The 26207-nt window shown below is 43.7% G+C and overlaps 1 protein-coding gene across 2 annotated transcripts; it reads right to left on the bottom strand.

Annotated features, from left to right (window-relative positions):
* Positions 1-7578: 7578 nt before the first annotated feature.
* On the bottom strand, positions 7579-20127 carry LOC147617300 (zinc finger CCCH domain-containing protein 6-like). 2 transcript variants are annotated; one of them, XM_086776947.1, is made up of 5 exons: positions 19599-20127; positions 9682-9900; positions 9377-9501; positions 9166-9278; positions 7579-9017 (listed from the first exon to the last, which is right to left on the bottom strand). In XM_086776947.1, exons 1-5 carry the CDS (start codon positions 19683-19685, stop codon positions 7858-7860), a joined length of 1704 nt encoding a protein of 567 aa, XP_086633073.1. In that variant the 5' UTR covers positions 19686-20127; the 3' UTR covers positions 7579-7857. The 2 variants fall into 2 exon arrangements, with proteins under 2 accessions (XP_086633073.1, XP_086633072.1); XM_086776946.1 differs by having other exon boundaries at positions 7579-9020; positions 19599-20094.
* Positions 20128-26207: the final 6080 nt, after the last annotated feature.

Below are 26207 nucleotides of genomic sequence, written 5' to 3'. Positions count from 1 at the left end.
ATGCAGCCTCTTGAGGCTCTGTGACCACACTTTGCATATCCTGCATGTTATCTCCCAGTATTTCTTGATACCTGTCTGCAGATGGGCTTAGAATTATGGGTCCCTCACCCAAGTACCCTTGAATCTGTATGTCATTGAACCCTGCATGATCCAAAAAGACAGATTCAATTTCCCTCTCCAAATCATCATCATAAACATGCTTCCAAGCTCGAGATTGTTGCTCACAAATGTGGTTGCAAGGTAACCCTGACACTGATGACATAGCATCACCCTGTTTATTGTTGGAACACCCTGTTAGCATTCCAAGATAACCCAAATCCAAAGAACCTTAGCAACCCAGCCTCAGAAGCAACATCACTGTTGGAATCACCCATATCACTCACCCCCTCTAAATCAATCACACATACTTGTGGCCCGTCTGCATATTCATGTACATCATCCTGCTTATAAGCATCATAACCAGATAAGAATGCAGTAATGATAGCATCTTCTTCTTGTCTTAGATCTTCAAACTCTGCAATCATTGCTTCACAGCCCAAGAGGAAGCTATTTGCGATGTCCTCTTCCTCGTGTACTGGGTCTTGAGCACCTGTCTTGAAGCTCTCTGAATCAAGTGTCTCCTCAAGCATAGGCATACATACATCATGTGGTATGATTATAGGACCCTGTATGTCTGCACCCAAGGAAAACAGATTATACTTGCACAGTTCACCCATTGCATCTTTTTGAGGTTGTAGCAAAGCATCGCTTTTGGCACTGTGAAGGCCTTGTTGCTCACTAATGGCTTTTTGCAGTCCCAATTTAGCATAAACAGCCTCCACAATCTCTGTATCAGCCTTGAATAGCAATTGATTATCCTCCATAAGACATGCATCTACAACCGCTTCTAAATTGGCTCGGATTGTTGCTGGAACACTATCACAGCTCACATTATACCTGGAACTCGCATAAATAAGTGCATCTGCAAAATCACTCCATCGTTTGGAGTGATACTCTGCTAGTTCCAGCACTTCATCTTTTAAATCAGGACTTACAAGGTATGCAAAAGATGCAATCATCATGTTTTCTGGAACCCCTTGATTCTTCATCTCTGTCTCGTAACACCTTAGATAGCTTTCTGGATCGTAACCATCAAATATATCGACCCTGTCATATACCAATTGCACCGCAATTTCCACCGCTTCTTCCTGAATTTGCTTTTCTTCTTCAATCTTCTTGAACCGCTCTTCAAGCTCTTTCATCTCTGCATATAAATGCTCCATTTTGCTAGCCATCTCTACGTACTCTCACCCCAGCGGTTTCACGTCGGGTTCACCAAAGCTGTCGTGACGTGTGCGGTCTAGCCGGGAACACACTGGGTGTCTGGCTGTGAGAGTTACGTTGATTTGCATTCACTTGATTTGATTATTCAGAGAAAATAAATCCCGCCAAACCTCCTCCCTCCTCTCTTAGAGACGCATGTACAAGGGGGAAAAGGTATCTCTCTTGGCTAAACACCAAACCATCATGATCATCAAGTCTTCAATTAAAGCAAGAACATGGCCCAAACACCGTCAGCACCCATTACACATAGCTTCATGAGCAATAAGACACCAAAATCTCAACAACAACACGATCATATAATGATAATACCTCAGACATACCAGCAGCATGCCCACACTGTTAACAAGGCTGCACTGTAAGGCTATCGCCATCAACTCCAGCAACAAGAATCATCAAGGAGTTTGCCACCTCCACAAGCTTAAGTTTCCAGCGCTGAGATCACCAGTCTCTCTCTCTCTCTAGCGCCTCCGCCCTCTGCTCATCAACCCCCCCCTCGATGCTGGCTCTCTACATAAACTTGTTGAAAGCGGCGCTCTAGTGCTGGATCCTTCTCTATGTATTTTCTGTACTCATCAAGAGTTGTTGCTCCAATACATCTCAGCTTCCCTCGACCAAGCATAGGCTTCAGCAGATTTTCTACATCTCTCAACGGCCAAAGGCTCCCTCCATAGAGAACACAGCCACCCCACCCTTCTCTGTATACACTTGCAGCTGCAGTCACCAGCCCGTAAGCCCTTTGACACTAGCCACAGCTGCGCCCTCTCTACTCACACCAGAGCACCTTCTTTCATAAGCCTGCAGCTGCGCTCCAGAACCTGCAGCCCTTTAATATACTTTCTTTATTCTTCACCAGCCCGTCACAGCTCCAGCTCATGAGGCGGCAACTTCCCTTTTTCTGCTGAACCCTGGCTCTCCTCTTCTTAGCGGCCAACTCCAACAAGGCTACCCTTCCGAATGGCCAGGGCCTTGCGCCTCTGGTTGTCAACCCTCTACTTGCTCCACCCAGCACTATCTTGTCCAGATGCGGCCCTCTTGTGTATATCTGCAGCTGTGCAGAGAGTCTTCCCTCCAACTACTACGTCAGAGAGCTCTTCCTGCAGCTTTACCCGGGAGTTCCCCTCTTGCAGCTTCAGCGGCCGTCTCTCTTTTTCACACACGAACCCCCCTTCCCCAGTATTACCAGACGATCCTCCCCCTACACACACTCTTGGCTGCCCCCCCCCGAAACTGTACATCTTTTCTTCGACGCAATCCCCACTGGCTTCTCTCTACCGCCCTCCGAAACGGCCACACCTTCAACGTATCCGCCAGCTTCTGGAGGGAACCCGTTGGCAGCTACCAAGGCTTCCACGTGGTCCCTTATCCCTTTTGCCACCTTGTATTATATTATTATTTTTATTTTTATTTTTAAAGCTCAATAATGATCACCACATTACTACAATGGCCTCTCCTTCTCCTTGTGTTCTTCCTGGACACAGACGGCGCCCACGACCTTTCCAGAAACCAGAGTTGCCCACAAGCTGAGAATCATCAGCATCATACTTCTCACCAAAATACGATCATTACCCCATGCTCCAAAGCTTCTCAATTGCAACTTTCCAATGCCACTCATACTTGGACGCGCACACAAATTCAGGCTACCAACAAGCAGCTGATCTCACCTCCAGTGAACCTTACTCCAGACAGGCTTGTAACAAGCTCAACACCAAACCATTTCACCTGTACACCTGGCGACGCCCTCAAAAGCAAAACCCTCCACACGCCATACATCCCATATGTACACAGGCACTTAATCCCATGCATCTGGATTTGCATTTAATAGCCTCACATGCATGGTTTCACACCATAGACGTGCTGTGGCACGACAACGTGTTGCGGGCTGTGCTGCAGGTACAGTCGTACGGACAGCAGGTACATGCGGCTGTACGACTGCTGACACATGCGACTGATTGCAGGCGCAAAACTATATAGCTGGTACAATCGGGTACAGCAAGCGGATTCAGGCAACTGCAGTACAATCCATACAGCTCTGTACGAACAAGTACAATCAGACTCTGCTGTGCTGTACGGACAGGTACAGGCCGGTGTTGACCTGTCAGTTCTGGACAGTAAGGCGGCGCATCTCCAGCCGCACATGGGATTCTATCAGAGTTTATTTGGTGCAACAGTCAGGTGGTTGCAAGGGAAAGAGTACAGACAGTCGTTGTCAAGTACAGACTGGTACGAACTGTCCCACGAGTGCAAAACCACGTGCTGATTTGGTAAGCTCTGAACTTGTTCATCTTTCTTTCTTTCCATTGGCTTATGTCTGCTGCTGCAGAGCTGTGTTATTTGGCCCCTTGTGAGAGGAGGGGTATGGCATATTGAAAGGATGGAAACAGGGATTGGACAGCGGATGTATGTTTGTGCTGAGTTGTGGAACCATGTACTTGGGATATGCCAGATGTGTGCTCAAGGTTGCCCTGCTGAATGTTCTTGGCTGATCAGAGGGAAACACAGAGTGTTGCTTTTGTGGGACACAGATCTGTGTGAGAATCCTCTGTGCTAAGAGGTATTGTGGGCTGCCAGATTGGACATACAGGTGTAATCCCCTGGCTCGTTTTGTTGTACTCACCTTTACATCTTTTTGAATTTGAATAAAGAAATACCGAAAGGGGCGCCAAGCTTTGGGGCCAACAGGTGTCGTTGTCATTTCAGATTTGGGGCTCTCTAGCTCCAATTAAATTTGTTTTTATATCTCGGCTACAAGTGGAAGGGTGACTGCTAGTCTACCGGACTTTGGTTTCTACCAGAGGCCGGTTTCAAGGTTTCATCGCCGGGACCTATCATCAACTTTCTTAAGGGAGTGAGCTCGTGGTTGAGACTCGAGGAAAGTCACTGCTGAAAAATTCAGCAACATGTCTGATACAGAAGACAAATATTTTTATCATGAAGAGGAAGAGCAAGAGACCTCTCCTGAGAGAAATGAATCTAAGGATATTCTTGCAGGAGAACACGCTGCAGATGATGAGCATTATGAGGATGTAACACAGCCAGAAGATATGCCTAGTAAAGAGGAAGATGATGCTCAGTTTAAAACTCGTTTGGCCGGTGTTATAGATGTGTTTATGCAGCTCACACAAAGTGAGAAGTTTGCTGAATTTATGAGATCCCATACAGAGCCTAAAAAAAAGAAGAAGAAGGTGCGTTCTAAGAACCTTCCTCAGGGTCATAGTGCTGCCTTCCCACAGGATCCATCTTTTGGACAGTTTCCGAACATGCAGCATGCTTATGGTGCTAACTCTCAAAGTTCCTTCTTTGGACAGCCATCTATTCCTCAGCAGACTATGCATCCAAGTTATTTTGGTGGTGGCTCGGTGTTCCAATCTATGACTGGGGGTTATCCTCAGGGAACATTAATATTTTTAATGTTTTATTCATGGGTGGCCCCTAGGCCTTAGTGGCCCCTAGGGAACTTTAATAAATATTAAAGTTGTGGCCCTAGGATAATTTTGGAGAGAGGCCACTCCACTTTTGGAGTTACACGCCTCTCTCATCTCTCTCTCTCTAGCTTTTTGGGAGTCGTGCAAGTTCTCATGCGTGGAGAAGAGGAGAAGGCTGGTCGACTGCATATGGTTGCTGCTGCTGGTTTTTGACTGTTGTTTTCCGTACAGAAGTGCCCGTACAGCTGCAGGTACAGTCCATGTGGCTGCCCGTACAGGGTACGGCTACTGCTGGTACAGTTGGCGCTGACAAAAGCTGAAGGCGGGTACAATACGTGTTGCAGGCTGTGCTGCAGGTACAGTCGTATGGGCAGCAGGTACAGGCGACTGTATGACTGCTGACACAGGCGGCTGATTGCGGGTACAATCGGGTACAGCAGGCGGATTCAGGCAACTGCAGTACAGTCCGTACAGCTATGTACGGACAGGTACAATCAGACTCTGCTATGCTGTACGAACAGGTACAGGCCGGTGTTGACCTGTCAGTTCTGGACAGCAAGGCGGTGCATCTCCAGCTGCACGTGGGATTCTATCAGAGTTTATTTGGTGCAACAGTCAGGTGGTTGCAGGGGAAAGAGTACAGACAGTCGTTGTCAAGTACAGACTGGTACGAATTGTCCCACGAGTGCAAAACCATGTGCTGATTTGGTAAGCTCTGAACTTGTTCATCTTTCTTTCTTTCCATTGGCTTATGTCTGCTGCAGAGCTGTGTTATCTGGCCCCTTGTGAGAGGAGGGGTATGGCAGATTGAAAGGGTGGAAACAGGGATTGGACAGTGGATGTATGTTTGTGGAACCATGTACTTGGGATATGCCAGATGTGTGCTCAAGGTTGCCCTGTTGAATGGCCTTGGCTAATCAGAGGGAAACACAAAGTGTTGCTTTTGTGGGACACAGATCTGTGTGAGAATCCTCTGTGCTAAGAGGTATTGTGGGCTGCCAAATTGGACATACAGGTGTAATCCCCTGGCTGGTTTTGTTGTACTCAGCTTTACATCTTTTTGAATTTGAATAAAGAAATACCGAAAGAGACGCCAAGCTTTGGGGCCAACAGGTGTCGTTGTCATTTCAGATTTGGGGCACTCTAGCTCCAATTAAATTTGTTTTTATATCTCGGCTACAAGTGGAAGGGTGACTGCTAGTCTACCGCACTTTGGTTTCTACCAGAGGCCGGTTTCACAACCTATTATGTGGAACAAGTTCATTAGGAATGAGGCTGGTTGGCCACTTAGTGCATCTCGTTACATGCAGTGGTCAAGATGGTAGAGATGTACATATATAATTCTTGCATGGAAGACCTTCAAGAGTCCTCCGGTGGATCGGAGAGTTGCATCCATTCAACATCTTAGGGGTTCTTGCATACATATTGATCAGATTGATGCAGCTATACCGCATGGGTGGCTCTATGGGATCTTTCATGGGGATTATCATCCAAGATGGCGGGGAGTTTTTTCTAGAATAGATTGATCCTTGCACATCATTGCTCTCTCGGGCCAGAAGGCTACAAATTGCATCATGTATTCTATCATGCCTGGATGGAGATTGAGGAGATGTAGCATGGAGGGGATCATCCCAAACACTAGGCTTAGTCCAGTGAGGATTATTGGTCGTTCGGGGAAGCACTGGTTCATTGATCCTTCTCCTCAAATAGTGACACATGGCTCTGGTTGTATGGTAGCCATCCTATCAGATATCTTCAGTGGGATCCAAGTGAGTGGGAGTGGATTGATGCCTCTGATACATTGAAAAGCCATCCCTTTTTCAGTTTCACTATTTGAAATGCCAGGCTTCTCATCAGTCGACGGATGCATAGGATCCCTACTTTCAAGCCTCACTGGTAGAGTAATGACATCACTCTGGTGATACAACACAGATATTGACATAGGCTTTGGCATTTATACAGAAGGAACCAAATCTCTCATTTCTTTTGGTTGTTTTTACATGGTGGTCTCCCCACCAATTAGTGGAGATTGGTTTTCGATGTAGCACCTACCTGCGTGAGATGTGCAGCAAATTCTGAGACTGTACAGCATTGTTTATGGGGTTGCAGCACTGCACAACATATTTGGGGTTCTATAGCCCAACTTATGGGTAAATTCAATGGTGGCGTAATGTATGTTACTTGGGGTACAGTTGCTTGACTTTCCCAGTTTGGTCCGCAGCTTTTCTACGAGGGCAGTGATATAGGCATTGCTATTTTCATTCGTAGAGGTATTGCCCAATATGGTTTGTTGCAAGATGTCCCCCACTCACATTATACCACCCCCAGACAGAGGATTGACACTTGTTGGTGGGAGATTGTTGCCAATATTACAGCACGGCAGATCTGGAGAGCTAGATGCACGGAGGCAATTGAGGGTGTCCAGATTTTTAAGTCTCAATGCATTACTACTATATGGGGTGATATCATCCATACTCTCATGGCTACATGGGCTCATATTCAAGGGTCCTCTCGTTCTACGCAGGCAAAGCGCATTGTAATTATGCGGGAGTGGGACCATGGCATTTTCTTTTCCTCTAGTCCCACAGGTCTTTCATGGCATCATGATCTTCTCAACGGTTGAGATCACCTTACATATTGGGGTGATTCTATTCCAGCTTATAGCCGTTATTGTTGTATGCTTTTCTCAAACTTCATAGAAGTCTCTTCTTTGGAAAATGAAAAAAAAAAAAACAGGTGATCCCCAGCTATAGCATTGAGTATGCAAATGTAGCTATAACCTTGGATGTGAGTATGTGCATAAGCCAGTGTCGCCACATAAGACACCCTGAGCTTCAGTCTGACAGCAGCCAGCTTAACCAATTAAAAGAAGAAACAAATTCACCTAGGAAATGGACAAAGCAGGAGAACAAAACCGCCGAACCCTCAAATGTCCACTCTATAAATAAGTGGCTATGAAGCTTACCTGGTAGATCCTGATTTCAAGTCCAGAAGCTCTGCTACAACCTGTCTTCCAAACCACCCCACCAAAAACCAAGAAAATCCGGACAGAAAAAGAAGTACACAATTTTACGGGATCAATCCCATTGCTTTGAAACCTTACATAGACATTTCAATCTGCATCTGGAACCCCAAATTTTGTCTTTTTCGCCTGATGAAACTGAGAAACGTCCATTCTTGCCCGCTCAAAATAAGGCTTCTGAGGAGCAGCATCGTGCAAGTAAAAGCAATTAATTCCACGACGGCAGCCTTTCGATGTGTTGAAATAGATGCACGGCTTATTGAACCTTGGACATGGAATTTCCCCACCAAGCCTGTCATGTAAAGCAACATCATTCCTTGCATGATACAATGAAGCTTTTTTTTTACTTCCCACCCAAGACTGTGACCATGATCCCAGACCAGTAGCTTGATGCCTTTCCACATCAGAAACTGGCTTGCCATTATCAACAAGCTCCATGGTTGTCACACTCCTCGATGCAGGTTCATTCTTGCTCTTCTCTGCACCATGTTGTTGTATTAATTCTTTCAGAATATCCTGGCGATTAGGAAGAAGTTGAGTTGGGGGAACACCCATCCCCGAAGTCCCCTTAGATTGCCATGGCATTTCTTTGTATCCATTCGACTGCTCTTGAGCCCCAGGGGATAGAAAAGGTCTATTCCCACCATCACTAATCATATCCCAAGCCTGATTACTTGCAGTTCCTTGTACCCCCCGGATATCCTTTGCTTCAAAAGCCAAATCAATTGTCTGGCTTCCTTGCAGGACAGGTAAGATGGTCAAATTGGAGCCCTGGCTACCTACAGAATCATTTGAAATCCTGCCTAGAAGTTCAATATTACCACTATGGCTGCATCCCTTACCTGCCTCTTTGTTTAGAAGGGTTCTTAAATGATCTCCAGGTTGGTTTTTGAACTTTTGATTGGACGCCAACAAAGTTTTAATCAGAATAGGGTTGGTCAAAATTTTGATAAGTAGGTCATGATCTAACAATGCACCTCTCTCTTTTGCTTTCAGTACTGCATATGCTGCGGCAGCTGCAGCTGCAACATTTGGATCTGCATCTTTTAAACAAGAAGCACTTGGTCCAGGGTCAGGCTGGCCTGCCTTGCACATTATGGAAGAAGCAGAAGAAGAACTGAACAAGCCACCTGATTCCCCCCACCGCTCACTTTTCTGAGAAGTCTCATTGAGGGTTTGATCTGGTGAGACACCAACCCCAAGTTTCAGATCCATAGAAAATGGATAAGAAGTTTTGAGGGGCACAGTACCTGCTGCATACGACAAACCTTAGGACAGATTACATGCAGTACAAGACTTCACTTGCCACACAACAAAAGCCTTAAGCATCTTTGAGGCACACAATGCTTGCAACCATGAAAGAAGCAGTATAGGCTCCCATCTATAGTATCAGTCTACCTGACAGAAAGCCTTCCTCCATTTCTTCATCTTCATCCTCAACAGAGAATAGAGGTATTTGAGGAACCAGGGCATCCTGAAGGTCTGCAAATGTTTCCTGTGGCTCAACAGGACTGCCAAGTACAAAAACTTCTTAAATGACTACTTAAAAATGGCTTAAATTCTGTTATTGGAAACCATAAGATGGACTGACATTGACAAAGCAATTCACCTAGAAGGAATTGCAAAAGGACGAGGATAGACAGCCTCCAGCACCCTGGCTTCTCGCTTGCGCTCTGCAGAAGCTTCAGTGCTTCCACCTCCCACAGCAACTTGCCACATTGAGTTATATACAAACTGCAAATCAAATCAACAAAATAGTTGCTGGCCTCCACACATTTAAATCCTCAAGATGAACAAAACATAGACCTTAAGCAAAGCATCAAACTTCTTCAACTTAAATCATAATGTGTTCTCAAAAGGTAAATCCTGAGGCTTAAAGCTTCACATATCCATATCCTGATGATCCAAAGTCACCTTTTTAGGACACCGCCAATGTATCTGTGCATCCATTGCTGCAACAGATTCTGCACCAAGTCTGGTGCCCTCGACAGCAAAACTTAAAAATCCAGGCGGCAAATCCTTTTCAGAGACAGGAATCACCGTATGCAAGAACCTAGTCTTTTTGGCCTGAAAAAGCTCTTGGAGAGCTGTTCCTGACAAAGCTGGAGCATCTTCCGCTGCAAATAGTCGAACCTGAAACAAATCTCCATAATGAGAAAAATGGATCAGACTCGGTCATAATTTAAATTGACAGAAAATACACAACCACCATCTGGAATTGCCACTCGAAAAAAAAAAGGACCAAAACCTGATAAATTAGTATTGTCAAAGCACCAAGTTTCCAACAGGGTGCATGTGGCCATACTCAGCTAGGGCTCATTAAACAGAAATCATTATGCCCTAATGTGAGCCCTGCAAAGTGAGAAAGATGATCATAAAGGGCAAGAAACAAGATTCTCAACAAGCAGGAGCAGCCAAGGACACCCAAGCACGGGGGAGAGAACCCCCTGAGGGGTGGGTGGCAGAAGACTTTTTTTTTTGGGGGGGGGGGGGGGGGTGGCAGCGACGGTCTGAAAGAAACCAAAGAAAGCAGCTCAAAATTCCCAAATTATTGTATTGGGGGATCCACCTGGCCCATACATACAAACAGGCCCGCCCTAATTGTAATTTTGGAGCAGCCTGAGGTTCTGCTTGGCTGTAACCAGCAGAAGATTCCATATTCTTCATCAGAATAATTTTCCTCACAATTCTTGGCCAGCAGTCTAGTTGTGCAGCCTTGTTAGCAGTATTGTGCACATTTACATCAGTATATCCCATAAACAGCAGGTTCAGCACTTACGAGGCTTTAGCCTCTAGCCCCAAAAGCGAGGAACAGCAGCAGCCAGCCAGTTCTTTTGCACCTGCCAGGAGAGCAAATTATCCACAGGCCAAAGGGAGAGAGAAGGGGTTCAAGAAAATGATCATTTGGACTTGAATATCAGAAGGTATATCAGGTGCCAGCCATCATGAGTAGGCCATCCTTAAAAGGTGAGTAGTGAAAGCGCGCACAGGTTTCCAGCAAACACAATTGGCACCAAGTCTTTGTTCTGCATGTGTTTGTCCAATCATTCAGCAGTTTAAGCGATCATCTGCCTCTTTTGGACCTTCGTGCATAGTCCAGTTGCAGTCCAGATAACAATTAACATGGATACCCCAGCCAGAACAAACTACAGTTTTGGTGAGGATACCACCGAATCCACCTGGTCATACAGCAGACCCAGCCCCTTCTTCTTGAAACCTACTTTCTTCGTCTCTCCACACATGCATGCCATGCAACAGAATAAGACTGGCTGTTTGGTAGTAGATAAGAGAGGACACTACACTCTCCCAGAGGCCAAGAAGCCCGTAGTCTGCCGTGGAGATTTCAAAAAGCAGCATGTCATTAAGCAACCCATGATGTGATGTGCCACAATAAGCCAGGGAGTGGTTGGAGATAGTCAGCAGCTGAGGAAGAATGTAGTATCTTTTCAGTTCCTGGCCTTGATGTGAACAAAGTTACAAATAGGGCAGCAACCATTGGTGGTGCCACCACATTAGATACCAAAATGACTAAGAATGACAGCATTCAAAAATAAGAGTTTCATATTCTTACTTGATCAACCAACTTGAGTTGTACTTCAAACTTGTAAAGATAGAACACAAGGCTGTCAAGCCTCTATCAACCTGCCCGGCAAAGCAATCATCTCATGGAAACATTTTCCATGGCAATATGATGCTGTTGAAGCAGTGTCAAATGCGCCCACTGCGCTTGGGTGGCCGTGGCAGGCACAGGGTCATGTTTGTACTAGAAAGAACAAATTTTGAGTTAGTGATGTTCACTGAGCCCAAGGCATTTTGTAAGCCCAAGGCCATGGACCAGTCACCACCTGCAATCAGGGTAGCCCAAGGTAAGTCCTGGCAATCAATCGCGCGCAAACCCTGCACAGTTTTGCAACCCACTAAAAGTTGACATTTGTGCAGATATCCAGCCCACTTATTAGGCCATGTGCCACAGGGGGCAGACATGCAAATAGTTGGTCAGCAGAAAGATGCCCCGGTCAGGCCTGGCAGCCCACCCGGGCAGATCTTATCTTAACAGTTTTTGAAAGGGCAGGCACATGGGGCACCTGGTCCGACAGCAGCAGGTCAGGTGGCAGGTCATACAGCAGGCCAACCAGCAGAAGGGAGCAGAACTTGCCCTTTAAATAGACCGATCCTCCTCCCATTCCAATCATCTGATCTCAAGACTCACACTCGTATCAGGTCAAGCAGAATATCAATCAAGGCATCCAACAGAGCATCAGTCCAAGGCAAGTTAGCAATTTTCTTCAGAAGATGAGCAGAGGCATCGGTAGTTTTCTGCAAGACTTGCAAAACAAGGCATCCTACGATCCCCGCTCAGAAGATAGTCTGTCCCGGCACACACCCCATTCAGATTAGCAAGTTCCCATGATTTATTCAGCCTGATACAAGGACAAAGCTAAGGTAAACAAGGAAGGAGATATCTTTAAGTCAAGGATTAAGATGTAACGGTGCAGAGCGTGTTACTTGGAACCAAAAGAAAACTTCACAACTTGCCTCTGTAGTAGAAAACGCAGCCAAGAACGCTGGCCAACAGCAAATAGACGGCTGGCTGGACCAGAAAATGCAGCAAAATGGTGAAACACAGCCACTGTTTTCACTGATCAGCAGCCGGGAGAAGCTATGGAAGAAAACGCGAGGCATAGTTGAAGACGGCAAGCAATTTGCAAAAGGATGGAGCAGCCTGAACCTAAGCGAATGATACCATGTTGGAGAATGCACAGGCGAAGGAAATAACTGAACAAGAGAGAGAGTAGAGAGAGCTTGTGGACAAGATCACCTTTTCTAATAGCAAGAAGCTTTACAATGGCAATTAGCCAACGAGAGTGTGTTGAACTTGTGCAAGGGAATGAACTGTTAAAGTGAGATATGGGAGGCCTCCTTATATAGTGCATATGTGACCTAGCCGACTGCTCCTAGAGCACGCTGACTGGTCCACGACCTACTACACAAGAAGAATTACATAAAATACCCAAAAATAGGGTTTGCTCAAATACATTGAGATGCACCAAATTCTAACAAAAAGCCTATGATGAAGTTCATCGAGATCTGTTCCCACAGTTCATTTAGTATAGACAATGGCATCAATAAATGTTATATATGCCTAGATCATGGTTGTTAAAGGCGTCAAAGGCGTTTGGTACGAGGCGGGTATGGTACGCACCTAGAAAGACTCGTATTTTTTAGAGACGTTAGAGGCGTGTTAGAGGCGTCTTATATATATATATATACACACACACACACACACACACACACACACACACTCTAGTCTCTCTCTCTCTCTCTCTCTCTCTCTCTCAACTTTCACACTCTAGTCTCTCTCTCTCTCTCTCTCTCTCTCTCTCTCTCTCTCTCTCTCTCAACTTTCACTATATATATAGTGTGAAAGTTGAGAGAGAGAGAGAGAGAGAGAGAGAGAGACTAGAGTGTGTATGTATGAGCCTAGAGGGAGGGAGAGAGAGGGTGTGTATGAGAGAGGGAGAGAGAGTGTGTGTGTGTGTGTGAAAGAAAGAAAGCTGTATTAAACGTCTACAAAAGGCCAAAATGACCTATGAGACCAAAATAGTCCATCCTCATCATCAAGATTCAAGGGTACAAAGTAAAATGAAATGAACTGAAATGAACCAGTAGAGTATAGAGATAGCTCCAACAGTGGGTATAAAAAACATCATCATCCTAGTGTGTTTGAAGTTTGAACTTTGAACATTGGGTCTTGAGAAAGGCTTAAGGGAGAGAGCTAGAGAATGTATGAGAGAGGGAGAAAGAAAGAAAGAAAGAAAGATTTTATTGTCTTCCAAAAGACCGAACTCGGCCTATGAGACAAATCAGTGTACCTGTGTGGGGTATCCTCTGTCATCCCAACAAAATGAAAAAGTACTGAACTAAAAAGCTGAATCTGGGTGTGCAATAAGTACAATGAGTGGGGGGGAGGGGATGGAGCTCTACTACTAGGAGAATGCAAAGCTATATGCATGGAGTATACAATCATGATATGCAACCTAGCTAGCTCCATCTTGTACCATATTGGGGGTATAAAATGGTATACATCAATGAAGGGGGTGTCCACAGCTCCCTAAATAACATGCCTGGGTCTGCTTTGAAGCGAGCCAGTCGCTCCGCACCCTGTTTATGAAACTGAGCTCTGATCTCTCTGGTATAGGCATGGTGTCGGAAAGCCAGGTGTCCTCTGTCTCCTGTGGGCTCTGAGTGTCTCTGCTCTCTGGAGAGTAATTCCCTGCTGTGTAGGGACTGGGAGTGGGATGGATCTCTGAAAAAATGTAGTAATCTGTGTCTGTCGTCCCCCCTCTGGAGCTGTCTGAGCCTACATGATGTCTCTCTGTGATGTTGATGCTGTATGTCTAGAATGAATCTCCCCAGTATGCGCTGGTCTACTGCCTCAAAGATCTGGCGTAGGGAATGTGGCTCTCTGAATAAAATGGGATCTCTCTCTCTGATGGCTATATATGCTCTGCATCTGCATACATAATGCTCCTCACTCTCCACCTCCTCTTTGCACAATCTGCATACCCTCTCCTCTCGGGGGATCCGTGCTGCTCTGCCAGTCTCGATCTCCAATCGATGTGATGAAACTCTAAGCTGACCAATAGCCACTCGGGAGCCGTGTGGTAAAAAGCCCTCCATGTATCTAGGCCTCTATAAATCCATCATCAGTGATACTCATGAAGTGATCTCTGTAGTATAGCATCTTCGGTGAAAGAGGCTGTGTAGGCGATATCCATGTCTCTCGTGTATAGAGCTGCCATAGGTCCTGTCTCAATACTCTGTTCCTCTCACTATGAGAGAGACGGATATGTGGTGCATCCCTGTCATACTGGAATGGTGGTAGATGATCCATGTCTAGGCCATGCTGTGAGAACCAATGTGTGACCTGTGCATACCATGATCCTCTGTCTCTTGCCTCAGCCAGCTATCTATATGCCTCAAAAGCTCTATATGACAATCTGTCCTGTGGCATCTCTCTGAATCTGTCTAGCAAGCATATAGTCTGGAATATGGCCTCTACCATCATAGGAGGCACAGCAAACTCTGCTCGAATAATGTCATGAGGTACTGACGGTTTGCTGCGTATCATGCGTGCCATCATGAGGACCTGTGGTCTCTCTATCTGTGTCCACCAATGGGTAGCAAGGCTTGACGCCCATACCGCTGCTCCATACATCATTGCCAGTGTGACTAATGTGTCAAATAGCCACCCCTTCGTCCGGGGCTCTTGAAAATGCGCCTGGTGGCACTGTCTCTCTAGCATAGCCAATGCTGCATATCCCCGTGTCAATCTAGCTCTGGCTACTGAACCCATGGTGAAGCACGTGGCTGCTGCAGAGAAGGTAACCCCTAGGTACACGTATGATGTCACCACCTCCACCTGGCGTCCTGCGAGAGTGAATGTCAACTGACTCCATCCTGTCTCGATGTATGAAAGACCGTAACCTTGGTTTTCCCAAGGTTCCCAGTAAGACCCCTCTGTGTGCAGAAATCATCGAGTGCATGTAGATGCTGCTGTAGACCTCCTGGAGACTCAGACACTAATACAATATCATCAGCATAAAGCATAATATGTATTGAGGTACCTGCTAGATCGACTCCATCTCCGCCTCCCCGTGTAATGAAGTCAGCCACCTCATCGATGTATAACCCAAATAGCGTGGGGAAAAGTGGGCATCCTTGCTTCACACCAATGGTGCTAGCAATAGTCTCGAACATACCTCCTGGGCATCTGACTCGCCCAAAAACCTGCTCAAATAATGCATAGATGCCCCATGTCATATCTGCTGGTATGCCAAGAGACTGCAGGCGCTGAAAGAGCCTCTCTTGTGGTACTGTGTCAAATGCCTTGCGGAAATCCACAAAGCAGCAATAGAGCTTTCTCTTCCTCACTCTGGCCTGATCAATCATACATCTCAAAGTGAATACATGGTCAGTGGTAGAGAAAGCTCTCCTGAAGCCTGCCTACCCTGATGAGCGTAAACCTGCTCGCTGAGCATATAAGCTAAGCTCTTGCTCCAACACTGCACCATAGAGTTTGGTTATGGTTGGCCAACACATGGCCAACCATAATCGTCCTGTAGTTGCTCAGATCGAGCATATCCCCTGTTTTGTGGATTGGCACGATGGTGTGCATCGTCCACTCCGCAAGCAAACCCTCTGCTAGTGCCCTGTTCAACAGATGTGCAAGAAAAGGAGCCAAAGAATCTACTGATTATATGAGATGCTCACCCTGTAGGCCCATATGGTCGGCAGCCCGTCCATGCTGTAGGCGACGGATAGCTTCCTTTACCATCGAGTGGGTAAAGAAGCTAGCAGTGGTAGGTCGAGGCTCCTGTGGGCTGAGGTATAGATGGTTGCTGTGGGGCGTGGTATAGGCCCTCTGCATATGTGTGCCATGTCTGTGGGTCTGCAATGGGTATCGGTGTCCGGGGCTCTCTGAAGTGCCGCCATGAGATAGGGCTATCTCTACTCATGAAGAAATGGAAGATCTCTAGCTCCTGTATCTCTGCGAAGGCCCGCCTTTTGCCGCGAGTAAGTCTCCTCATCTCTCTCCTCGACTCGCTCTGTGATGGCTCCCAAGGCTCTCTGTATGCGGAGCCGTGAGTATAGGACTCTGCACTCGTCATCATACCATCTGTTCTAGGGCATAGTCCCAGATCTCGCAGGCTCTCCTGAGTGGACACGACGTGGGAAGCTCTGTAATGCAGCCGTGTGTAGGAGTAATGCCAGCTAGGCTGTAATAGTATCCATAGGTGCCAAGGGATCCATGAGTAGGAGCCCATCCTCTACTTTGCCAGTGTATATGTCTGCCATGTCATGTGTGAAGTAGATGGTAGTGTGTGGCGTCGGTATGTGGGGAGCTAGTGATACCGGTGATCCGGCTAGTGAAAATGCCAAGTATGTATGATCTGCCCCAATAGGACGAGGTGGGATGGAGAATGAGATGACAAGCTGTGATGCCTCCAAAGACCCCATAATGTAATCCTTTCTTTGTCTCTTCATAATAATCGCTTCATCCCCAAGCCACTAAGGCTTAAATAGCCTTGAGAAAAGCTATTGATAGCTTTAGAAAGCAAAGCTTTTAATAGCTTACAAAAGGTCTTAAAAAAAACTGTTGAAGTCTCTTTCCCACTTAAGCTTTACAGAAAACCCCCAATGCTTTAATAAGCTTGATCCCACAAATTACAAGAGCCTAGTCCCACAAAAAGGAATGCCAGCAATAAGCCTACAAAAAACAATGGCAACAATGTGAAGACCTAAGAAAAAAAATCGCTCCATGGAAGCCCACCCTTATACCCGCATCGTCGCCATAGACGACACATACAAATAGATGACAACACGACCGATGCCAATACTTCATGGCACGCAGATCAGTCCCTAACAGTAGCTGTGTTTCACTACTTTGTTGCATTTTTTGGTCCAGCCAGCCCTCTGTTTCTGCTCCGGCATCGGTTGTTAGTGAGTTCTCTTGCATATGGTGTTGCCAAACAAGTGGAACTATTTTTTTCTTCTCCTCCACGAGTCCCTGCCCTTCTGGTAGGAGGTTCCCGATGGTTCTTGGATTGTTTTGCTGCTGTCCAGCCTATTTTTCTCTCAGGTTTGAGAGGGGACTGATTGGTTTTGGAGCCTCGCCTTCGTTGGAAAGCACTTGAGAGGGGTTTTGGAGAGCTGAGATTTGTGTTCTTTGTTGCTGTGGATATGGCTCCCCCCTCTACGAACGAGGATGACAAGTTGAAAGCCCATTGGAAGCTTCAAATGCGGATCTGGTTCATCCACAAGGGTTTGTGGGGTATTGTTCAGGACACTGAGAAGAAGCCCGAGTGTCCTCTGAACTCTAGAAGGTGGACTCAGGATAATTTGTTGCGGAATTACAAGACTAGGAGAATCGAGATTTGAAGGCACATTCAGTGCTTGTGCGGACCATCGCAGAGGAAGTCTCACCAACAGTGCAATCTCTCAACAGTGCTCATCAGGTATGGTCTAAATTGGAGGATCACTTTGCTCGAGATTCGTCAATGAGGGTGGTTATCTTGCAAGGGCAACTCTATAGTTTGTTATTCCCTGCAGGCAGTTCCATGCAATCGTTCCTCATAAAGGCCAAGGTTATCCATGACCAGATACTGGCTATGGGTGCTGCTTTGTCCTCTACTCAGCTGACTGCACTTATCCTCACCAAGATTCCCCCCATATACACACAACCCAAAAACCCCTCTCTCTTCTCTTAATACTTCACTCTATAAAACCTCCAAACTTTGACAAACCTCTTCTCCCTACACCCTTTCAAAGATCAATTTCCTATACCTTACATAGACACATCGCAAAAATATTCCCTCCCCAAGTCAAATAATAACCTAAATCTCTCCATTTCACGATGTCCTCAATTTTCCGTGATAATGAGCATACCTATACTTAAAATACCATGTAACATTTCAAATAAACAAAGTCCTTGCCAAATTAATGAGCACCCATGTTGTCAGCAACAAACTTGACTTTTAGAAGTTGAAGCGCTCATGTAAGAAAAGGGTAGACCGTGATCAATGCAAAACCACATCTTTCTAAGTTATAAGGCTATGGTTCAAGCAAGTAGATATAAAGCCAATATGTTGGAGGATATGAGAAAACAATGCATGAGGTCAAAATCATAAGACACCCACATGAACACTTGATTACTCTCATTTTCGTCCATGAATTAACATGTCAAGTTATCATACCTGCTTGAAAAATCAGCCACATTGCCTCTCAGCTTATAACTCAGATGCTTAGAATACAAGAGAAGGAAATCCAGTGCTTGAACAAAAGGTGAGGAAATCGGCATATTTGCTTATAGCAGGTTCCCATCCAAGCAGTATTTTGCATATCAACTCGATAGGAATAATTACCTAAATACCAGCTTGACTGTGTCAAACTACATGGGCGCATGCTGCATAAGATCATGTCACTAGATGTGGAATAAGCCATGGATTGGCATGAGCAAGCTTGTCAGCTCAAGATGCATGAGGTCATGTCAATCTCAAGTGGAACATCCATGAAATGTAGCTAGATTACATCAGTTGGATCATTAACCTTCACATAGTGATGCATCTAAACAAACCAGTCTAACTCTTTCAAGTCTTTGAACTAACTACAAGTCTATTCAACTGAAGCTCCAAAGTTTAGCACAAAGTTAATCAACAGCTTGATAACAATAAACCTTAAATACCAGCTCTCAACTATCAAACTACTTTGGCGCAAGGTGCATAAGTTCATGTCCACTTCATGTGGATTAAGCCATGAATTGGCATGGGCTCAAGGTGCATGAAGTCATGTCAATCTCATGTGACATGCCATGAACTTGAATCATTACCCTACACTTGACATATTATAAATCAAATCAAATTTGTATAGCTCTTTTAAGTCTTCAATATAGCCAAGAATCTGTTCATCTGAAGCTCCTAACCTAAACCCTCAATTAATTAACACGTTATTAAAGCATAGACACTTACTAGTTGGCTAAAAGCTTTAAAGTGAGTACTTAAAGGGGATGTAAGAAGACTTCAATGAAACCCTCAATCAATTAACACGTTATTAAAGCATAGACACTTACTAGTTGGCTAAAAGCTTTAAAGTGAGTACTTAAAGGGGATGAAAGAAGACTTCAATGAAACCCTAAAAGGCTTTGCAATGAAGGTGGTCATGTTAAACTACTACATTGTTTAGGGTTTCATGCACATGCATCAGTGCCATACAGTTTTTCAGAAACACATGGTTGCAGAAACGCAGAGGCACAGAAAAGTGTTATGTCCAACCTGGCATAGCTTGTCTGGGGTTTTCCAAGATACACTCTTTGATGATGTCGGCCTGCTTTCTGAGCTTTTCTGAACAAAAGGTCTCATTTTACCAGCTACAGAGCCCCCCTTTTGTTGGCCGTATTGCAAAGAAGCCTCTTTCTCAGCCAGAGCATGCTTTATCAAGACTGTGGCTGGATTTGAGTGCTTAGCTTACACAGTTTTGCAAAAGAGGCTACTCGTATTTAGAGCTCAGTGTTTTGCTGACTCTCGTAATCCCCCCCATTTGATGTTGATCTTGATGCGGCGATGGTTCGTAACCATTAAGATTAGCTGTGATGTGATGAATTAGTGCATGCTATGCACTAATTCATCAGATTTCACCAGGATTTCAGAAGAAATTGAGGCTAAGATGTGCCTGGTAGCAGGAAAGGGTTACTCCGAAATGCGTTTTATGATCGGCAGAGGTTTCATGGAGGGGTGAGGGAGCACCTGCAGAGGGTAGGATTAAGCGATCAAATCAGAAGGAGATAGGCAAGCTGCTCTTTATAGGAGTAGGTGTGCAAGTGGCTTTTCTTTGTAGGGGCGGGAGAATTCTCTTTCCCATTTGTACAACTGGTCGCGCTGCACATTTGTCCGCCCATGAAATGCGTACTGCCATTTAATTTAATAGTCGTGCTTCTTCATTAAGACATTCAAAGGTTTAGCTTAATAAGGTTACGTTGTACGTATAAAGCCCTCGCTTTCGGCTCCTTAGTCCTAGTAACTACTTTCCCTTTGATAAATCATGAGGGTACCAAAATAAATACCTCTCAAATTCAATTCTCTATTTTGGAAAATCCCTAAGTGTGCACTTGAAGCATCCCCACTACCAGCACACATGCATACCAACATCCATATGGCAATTGTCAACCCAAAGCACCCCCAAGCTAGACCGACACCTGCGACCATACTCTACATCCTAACCCTAGCATCCCACACCACCACACCCCACACGTCCAACTGTCTAGCCAAGGCCTTGATCCCTTAGCGAGTCCTTCCTTGTGGTTTGTGCACTTATGAGCTAATATGTCGCTTATATATGCTTGCACTAATAATAAAGCATGAAAGTACACTTATCAGTAAATATAGCTAATAATAGCTTTTCACATCAACCCTTGCCAATAAGTGCCATTCCCTATGCATCCCATCCTAGGCCACCCTAAATATAAGCTAAGACATAAAATACATGCCAGCCCCCCACGACATGACCTTTCGGATCATAATAGCCCTTCCACTAATAAAGTTAAAAATATAGTCAAAATTTTGCCCTTCAAATAAAATATTGGACCACCCTTTCTATGGTTTTTGGTTTCATCAATTTTTAATTTTCATGATCCTCATCCTTTCTTTTTGAGATGGAAGGATACTTCATTACAAAAAAGGCATATTTACCTCGAATCTCTTGTGTTTTACATACTTTCAAGAGTGTTGTCTATTGACTACTCTTACTTTTTGACATGGCATTTATATTATTTCCAACTCCCAAAGTACATGCATCCATCCACAAAATAGCAAATAGTTAGAATGCAGGTCTTGTGTGGAATTGCAGGTCTTGCCACTCGTCAATCCTACCTACTTATCATTAATGTATGTAATCTCGAGACATGATGGGGCAACCTCCTCCATTTTTTTAAACACTAAATTTCCCAACATATCGTTAATATAGTACTCCACTATAGGTGTAGTAAATGCAATAGAGTACTTAGTACTGATGTTATTGCGTAATGGTGCAATTCGTGGATTATAGGAGCCGTAGACAAGCCATCCTTGGTTCATAGTTTATCCAATTGCATACTAACCATTTGGCATAGCCTTGAAGTGGCACAATTATATTTAGTGATACAAACAATCCAATGGCTTAGCCTAATGTCAAGTAAGATGAAATTCAGGTTTAATTTTGTGTGTGGGTAAAGCTTGATTGCCCAAATGTTATTGTTGGTAACATTGAAAAAGGTGAAAGGCTAAAATCATTCTAAAAGAATCATGTGACTGAGATAACCAAGGAAGGAGATATTCAAGGAGCTGGTTATAAATCTAGATGCTCCTTCATTGGCCTATACTTTAATGTAACTCCTAGCTCATTTGTGAGTGGAATTTACAATGAGATTATATGCTTTTTTACATTGATTATTGTATCAATTAGGTGTAATTAGAATGCTATTATCCTTGTGTAAATATGGTGTTAATAATTTATTATGAGCCTCCTTGGATCCTTAACTTTTACTAGTATACCATGGAGAGTAATGTTATCATGTCTCAACCAGCACTACTTGCTCTCGTAATATATTACACACTTATGTTGCATGTAACTATATTTATAATTAATCGACCATAAGTTGGGATTCTCAAATAGACAAAGGTTACACAGCCCTACACCCTCATGCATTACTTTATCAAGAGTACATGAACCATGTCACCTAGGTGTCCTGTATTGTTTAGCAAGATAAGACACAAAGCATCTATTAATTTGCCTCATTGTTCAAGTCAAGAGCTTACCTTATCCTTTGTTGCCAAATCAAGTGTTGTTTGGGTAGCTAGTTCATCCATCACGTTATGTTGTTAGGCATGAATACTCCCTTTGCAAAGGGGCCGAAGGTTTAATCACCTTGATGGACGTGAAGAGAAGGTTTCCTACACTTTAGATGAATCACACAAGAGGTGGATAAAGAGGAGAAGCTCATTCAATAGAGATCCTACGATAAAATCTATCTAAGTAAGCATCCAAACAAGACCCAATAGAACACAAGCAAGCAAGAGTAGAGAAGAAGGAGAGCTCATAAGTATTCTATTACAAAGGGAATGAATATATATTTCTTAATGTCAAACTCGTGCTTATATTTTCTTAATCAAGCTTGTAAAGGGAATGAATGTGTACTTAATGTTAAACTTATACTTATGTTTTCTTAATCAAAAATTTGAGGACAACTTGTTCATTGGCCCTTGTACTTATAAGGCCTTCTTACATTGTTTTAGGGCCCAACACTTATGTACATGCTTAGAGTTATTGACACCCATCTTACCTTACAAACAAAGAGCAAAACTTGACCTTTTTGCGGGGGCAAATCAACTCAAGGTGGGGTGACAACTCTTTCTTCCATCATTCAAGTGAAAGATAAGCCATTTCTTTGCTTTATTTCTCTTTCTATATAAAAAATAATTCTATTCATTTTTTCCTTAAATTTTCTCTATCACAACTTCTATTTATCCTCAAGAGCAACTTAACACTTTGCACAATCAAATAGCTAACTGACAGGGAGTTGAGGAGGAAGCTAGAAGGTGTATTATCCCGAAGAAAGAGGACTAGAGACACATCCAATCACAACTTCTATATATTATGAAGAGCGACTTAACACGTTGCACAATCAAATAGCTAACCAATAGGGAGTTGTGGAGGGACCTAGAAGGTGGATTATCCCAAAGAAAGAGGAATCTAGACTCATTAGCTTTGATACATGGGTCATAGAGGGGTATCCTCTACATTACATGTGGCTATAATTTTTACCGCGTGCATAACCAATCAAAAGCTCAAGGGCTACAAAGGAATGACTCAATGCCTATTGAAGGCATTACCCATTCTTAATGAACCATGGGAGTAGATATCATCCGACCTAATTACGGGCTTCCCTACTACAACGAGTCATAATGACATGATTTGGACTATAGTGAACTCCTTTAGTAAACAAGATTATTTTATTTCATGGAAAAAGACATTGACACCTCAACAAGCCGCACACTTACTTGTTTATCAAGTAAATCTTTGTGCATTATTGCTTATATCAGGTTATTGTGTCTGATCGTGATTCTAAGTTTTATAGACATTTTTTAACTACACTCTTTGATAACTTAGGCACTAAGTTGGATTTCATGACTATATTTCCTCCAAACTCTAATGGAAGTTACTAATAGTACGATTATGGACTTACTTAGATCCTATGTTTCATCCCAATGTAGACTTTGGTAAAAATGCATTACGGACTTACTAATAGTATGATTTTAGACTTACTTAGAGCTTATGTTTCATCCTGGCCTAGACTTTGGGACATATACATTCACCTTCTGTAGTATGATTACAATAATACACCTCATTTAGCTACAAGTCATGCACCATTTGAGATTGTTTATGCGAAGGCTTTATCGATTCCTACCTCTTACCTTTCTCATAAAGTAGAGGTTACTGATGAGTCCACTTGAGATTTTGAAAACAGTTTCAATAAGTACATCAAGCTATATGCAAATCTTAAGAAGCGTGCCCTAAACAACTTGCAAACAAGAAACATAAAGCCATATCTTTTAAAGAAGTTGATTATGTTCTCGTAAGAGTTGAAAAGAGATGTTTCAAAAGTGTTAAGAAGAATCTAGTAGTGAAATTAGCACCAGCATTGATGGACCATTTTTAGGTCACCACCAACAAGATTAATGAACTTGCATATCGATTAGATCTGCCATCACATTCACAATTCTTTCACATTAGTTTGTTGAAACCATTTATACGACCACTTTCTTTATATTCTACCACTTCCTTCACATCCTACTTTTGTTGAAACAATTTAAAAGACCACTTTCTTCACATCCTACTTTTCACATTAGTTTGTTGAAACCATTTAGAGGACCGCTTCCTTCACATCCTACTTATTAAGATCCACCACTAATTATTAATCAATAGGAAATGCTTGAGCCTACCAGAATCATTAATCACACTACCACATGCATGGGAAACATATACACCAAGTATTGACCTTCAAGAACCATTCTATATAGAAGATGTTCGGTGGATACCTCAACAATATTTTGCACTTGTCTAAACCTCATCCACTCACTTAATCAAACACACATTTAAGGATAACTGCCAACTCAAGTAAGAGGGATGTTAGCTAAATCCTTCTATGGTAGATTGGGGATGCTTGAAATACCATTGCACCATGATAGTAGTTAGTATCATGGGTGATCCATATTAAATACTAATGGGCTAATGTTATTGGTGTGGCACATTTGGGGCCATGCTAGTGTTATTGTTGGTATTGCATGTGTTGCGAGTAATTCCATGTTATATACTAAGCTAGTGTTATTGGTGTTTGTATTTATGCCTATCATATGTTGTCATGTTAGGATTTATTGTGAGGAGTCCAATTGTTTGTATGTAACTGACATGGTTGGCATTGTTGAGTAATAAGTGATGAGCACTACAACAGAGCCGACCGCTAGGGCATCGTATGGGTACAAGGTTGTGCATAGCACATGTTTATGGGCATAGAGGTATGCATAGCACATAGTTACCATTTATGATATCATGCAGAGTTACTTCAAATATTTGGACATGCGGATAATTTGTTGTTATATCCGCCACCCATTTTGTATAGTTGGGGCGTGTTATATTTTATGCCCAAATGAGTAATTATTTATGGTTGCAACCTTAGTTGTAAGAATAAGGGTATTTTTGCAAAGGACGAGGCCAAATTTGTAAATAAAGCTAATTATGGCTCCTCAGGGCATTTTTGGAAGAAATACTCGCATATGTGGAAAGTGGAGCCACTTATGTCAGGGGGAGGGGGGGGAGGGGGGAGATTGCACCCAATGTGTTGTCTTGTGTTATTTTTCTTCATGCTATTTTGGAAGAAATACTCATGTATGTGGAAAGTGGAGCCACTTACGTCAGGGAGGCGGTGGAGGGGGGAGATTGCACCCAATGTGTTGTCTTGTGTTATTTTTCTTCGTGCTATTTTGGAAGAAATACTCATGTATGTGGAAAGTGGAGCCACTTATGTCAGGGAGGCCATGGAGGGGGGAGATTGCACCCAATGCATTGTCTTGTGCTATTTTTCTTCATGCTTTTATATGGTTTTGCCACAATTGGTTTACTTGCATGATGGTAATTAAATTCTAGTTTGAAAGGTAACTGAGTTTGAGAGATTTCTCCTTCAATCGTGTCCTTGCGTCACCAAGCTCAGGTGGTGAAGATGTTGTTGGTTCTGGAGAGGTGTTAGTGATGAAGAGACCAATCCATGTGCTTTGAAGCCTATTAGAGATAGGGTTTGGTTGCCCGTTCGGTTAAGAAGAATGAAGTCAAGATTGCACGTGGTGTAATATGTGGGCAGATTAATGCTTGATGCAAGGCTCATCTTTGGGTTTGTGTGTTGGTTGGGTCCATATACAAGGAAAGAGGGCCAATGGCTTACTTCAAAATTCATGCACCAAGATCACATTCATTTGATTTATAAATGACCAATGGTGGTCTTGAATGATCGGTGGTGGTCTTGAATGGTTTGGCATGGCAAGGTATGATTCCCATATCTCATGGTGGTGAAGGTAGAGACCACATTTATTTGATTATTAATGACCGATGTGGTAGTCCTCAATGGTTTGGCACAACAAGGTATAATTCCCATATCTCATGGTGAAACTAAAGACTAGAATGCCTCATTGTTGCTAGTTTCCGAGGTTTTTGTTGTAATGGTGAAGATAGTCGAAGAAGAGGCAAAAGGTCTATTGTAGATCAGAAAGCGTTGTTTTCTTGAGGACCATTAGAGGTTCCTATAGACTTGAAGAGAAGCCAGCTTTAGGTCGTACCATAGGCCAATATTTTGCCCACCA

Source organism: Cibotium barometz, chromosome 37, assembly GCF_041138505.1.
Source record: "Cibotium barometz isolate CiBa-2024 chromosome 37, ASM4113850v1, whole genome shotgun sequence".
NCBI classification, from domain to species: Eukaryota; Viridiplantae; Streptophyta; class Polypodiopsida; order Cyatheales; family Cibotiaceae; genus Cibotium; species Cibotium barometz.
The sequence above is the reverse complement of the archived record's forward strand: the minus strand, read 5'-3'. Positions and strand labels throughout refer to the sequence as shown.

Bases quoted from the DNA above. Each gene is read 5' to 3' on its own strand.
- LOC147617300 (XM_086776946.1), bottom strand. From the start codon at position 19,685: ATGAGACCTTTTGTTCAGAAAAGCTCAGAAAGCAGGCCGACATCATCA. The intron at 9,279-9,376 runs GTGAATTGCTTT...TGTACTTGGCAG, and splicing joins CCTTTTGCAATTCCTTCTAG to TCCTGTTGAGCCACAGGAAA. The intron at 9,021-9,165 runs GTAGACTGATAC...TGTCGTATGCAG, and splicing joins GGAGGAAGGCTTTCTGTCAG to CAGGTACTGTGCCCCTCAAA.